The sequence below is a fragment of the Oryza glaberrima genome, chromosome 7 (genome assembly GCF_000147395.1).
Source record: "Oryza glaberrima chromosome 7, OglaRS2, whole genome shotgun sequence".
Taxonomy (NCBI): Eukaryota; Viridiplantae; Streptophyta; class Magnoliopsida; order Poales; family Poaceae; genus Oryza; species Oryza glaberrima.
This window is the reverse complement of record NC_068332.1, coordinates 5,897,775-5,900,730: the sequence shown is the minus strand read 5'-3', so window position 1 is coordinate 5,900,730 and position 2,956 is coordinate 5,897,775. Positions and strand designations below refer to the sequence as shown.

The 2,956-nt window shown below is 47.7% G+C and overlaps 1 protein-coding gene across 2 annotated transcripts; it reads right to left on the bottom strand.

The window, feature by feature from the left end:
* Positions 1 to 1,071: 1,071 nt before the first annotated feature.
* Positions 1,072 to 2,422, bottom strand: LOC127778655 (remorin 4.1-like). Of its 2 annotated transcripts, none has more exons than XM_052305276.1 (2): positions 1,672 to 2,422; positions 1,072 to 1,576 (listed from the first exon to the last, which is right to left on the bottom strand). In XM_052305276.1, the coding sequence occupies exons 1-2, from the start codon at positions 2,272 to 2,274 to the stop codon at positions 1,391 to 1,393; spliced, it is 789 nt and encodes a 262-aa protein (XP_052161236.1). In that variant the 5' UTR covers positions 2,275 to 2,422; the 3' UTR covers positions 1,072 to 1,390. The 2 variants fall into 2 exon arrangements, with proteins under 2 accessions (XP_052161236.1, XP_052161235.1); XM_052305275.1 differs by having other exon boundaries at positions 1,072 to 1,588; positions 1,672 to 2,411.
* Positions 2,423 to 2,956: the final 534 nt, after the last annotated feature.

Genomic DNA, 2,956 nt, shown 5'->3' with positions numbered 1-2,956 from the left:
CTATAATGTGTAAGACTTTAATTTGCTATTATGTTTAAGACTTGAAGTTACTATGTGTGGCTTGAATTTTCTATGTACAGATTGATACAAGAATTGGTGTATGCTAATTATTTATGATTTTTTTAATGGACTATGTGATATGAATTGCATTTTATTTCCAAATATAGTGATATGAACAGTATTCTATATTCCAATATAAAATATAGTGTGATACTTATGTTTAAATGTTATTTTTGCAATGTGCATACTCTGATGGGTAACATCACCAAACTAATGGAGTAGGTAACTCTATATAGGAATCCCACCTTCATCCCTCCATCCTATCCAAACAAGGGTTAGGATCATTCCATTCCAACCCATAATATCTCTCAAACCAAAAAAAAACATGGTTCGTTCTATCCCTTGAACCAAACGAAAAATAGGATCATCCCATCCCATTCCAAAAACAGAGATGGAACTAATCCATCCCACCTCGTACCCAAACCAAACAGGATCAGTACTTTGAGCTTTGAGGACGGTTTAAATAGATATATGGGATTATTTCCCCTCATTTCTCTTCAACTTGCTTGAAGCATCCATGGTGGCATGGCTACATTGCCATGAGCATAAGCACAGATCAAGAAGCGTATTACTCCTATATATCCAATCAGCCGATATAAAGTGCAAGTGCAACATCAACACCCAAAAAGAGGTTAATTAAACTAATCCCCTATGTCAAAATCGAAACATGTCATAATTGTAATTTGTAAATAGTAATTTGATTGCATTGTCACATCCAATGCTCACGACCACCCATTTGCCACCACAACCTTGCTCACCCAGTCACTATCTGCTTAATTTGTTATTAGGTAAATGCAAATCATATATAATGTGTCTGCATCAGGATTAGATTGTCACTGCTTGTAAGCCTGTTATTAGTTGGCCTGCAGCTGAGGGCAGATCTCTGACGAAACTGAAATTCCCTTCCACATCGGTCATCACACAGCAATTTTAAACAAAAAGTTCAGTATGAAATGGAGCAGGATATTAAGGTCTGTAATGGCTAACATTTCAGATTTAACTGCACAAACATACAGTAGGACAGTCTAAGTAATTAAGCATTAGCATTATGTTCTATAAGGTCAGTACAAATCAATACTTTGCGAACACTCTGAACTCTGAATGTTTACAATACAAAACTAAGCACACATTTCTACAGAATTAAGTAACACATATATATACAACATATATCATGATTATATAGAAGCAATAGAGCTACTTGATCAACCATATGCAAAGAAGAAGATGATGTGAAATTGATTGATCAATTAAGTAGAAAACAAGTAATAATCATAATTAGCTAGCTAGAGATGATATAATTGAGCAAGGCTAGCTAGCTTTGGTTAGAACTTCAGAAAGAGAAGAAGGAGCGCTTGGATGGCACCCTGCCGGCGGCCTTGCAGAAGTTGGCACGGTCGAGCACCTCCGCCGTCTTCCTCCCGCGCCGCGCCTCCGCCGACGCCCGCCGCTCCTCCGCCTTCCGCCGCGCCGCCGCCGCCTCGTTCCGAGCCTTCTCCGTCGCCTTCGCCCTCTCCTCCTGCAGCTTCCTCTGTCAATGGATTGATCGATGTTATAGCTGATGATTTCCGCAAGTTCTTGGCCGGATCAATGGTGAATTGGTTGGTTTTTTACCTCGATCTTGGCGAGCCAGGCGGTGGCCTTGTCGACTTGCTGGCTCTCCCAGCCATTGATGACGACCTCCTCGCGCTTGAACTTGTTGTTGATCTTGGCCACCTCCTCCGCCTGCCACGCCGCCACCTTCGCCTCCACCTCCTCCTTCTTCACCTGCTCCACCGGCGCCGGGCCGCTGTCCGCCGCCGTCGGCACGATGGCGAGCGCGTTCGCCTCGGCCGCCGGCTCGTTCTCGCCGATGCGCGCCAGCTGCAGCAGGTTCAGGTCGGCGGCGGCGGCGGGGGCGTCGCCGGGAACGTCGGGGCTGGGCGCGGACGACGACCCGGCCGCCACCATGGCGGTGAACTCGCGGCTCATGGTGGCGAACAGCTCGACGTCGCCACCGCCGCCGCTGCCGCCCCCCGCGCCGGAGGACGACAGCGACCGGTGGCTCGCGGCGTCCCACGACGGCTGCCTGAGCGGCGGCGGCGGTAGATGCGGAGGCGACGGCTCCGGGTGGATGTCCCGGAACGCCTCCACCTCCACGTCGTCGGCGACATCGTCCGGCTCGGCGCGGGGAGCCGACGGCGCCGGGCGGTGCTCGAGCTGGTCCGAACCCAGCATAGCTACTGGCTGATCAGTATCGATCGGATCAGAGGGCGGTGGTGGCCATGGGCGCGGGGTTCTTGGAGGTGGAGGAGAAGAGTGGAAGCAGAGGAGGGGAAGGGGATTGGGTGGAAGGAGGTTGGGAAAAGGAGGCGCGTGCACGGCTCGTGACCGGCATGCAGGGGGACACGTCGCTCTCGGATTAAGATGAGGCTTTACTCCCTCCGTCGCTAAACAAGTTAATCTGGTCTCCTACTCCTCCGTAAAAAAAAAAATCAAATCTACAAATTTAGAAGTGAATGTAACACATTCTTTTTTTAAAGGAATTACACAGTATAACACAGACATGCACACTCATCTCTATAAACGCACACACGTAAACCCTACCCCTATGAGTATCTTCGAAGACTGAGCCAGCAAATCCACCTTGGAGATTGACGAAGTTACCACAGGCGTCTCGTTATCGACGGATACGTCGCCTACTACTGAAAGCACAAAGCCGTTAAATCCTGAAAAATTCGCTCCGGGGAGTCGAACCCAGGACCTAAGATGCTACTTAGGCTCTTGTAACCTAATACTGTGAATCTAGACATATTTAAATTCGTAGTACCAGGATATGTCACATCCATAACTAGTTTGGTTTTTTATGCAACAGAGTACTAAATTAACTTAACTATTAATTTTCATCAGCAGTAGTGTA

What these genes read in the sequence shown, in the direction of transcription:
- LOC127778655 (XM_052305275.1), bottom strand. Translation starts at nt 2,274, where the DNA reads ATGCTGGGTTCGGACCAGCTCGAGCACCGCCCGGCGCCGTCGGCTCCC. An exon ending in CCTGGCTCGCCAAGATCGAG is followed by an intron (nt 1,589 to 1,671) that starts GTAAAAAACCAA and finishes ATCCATTGACAG; the next exon opens with AGGAAGCTGCAGGAGGAGAG.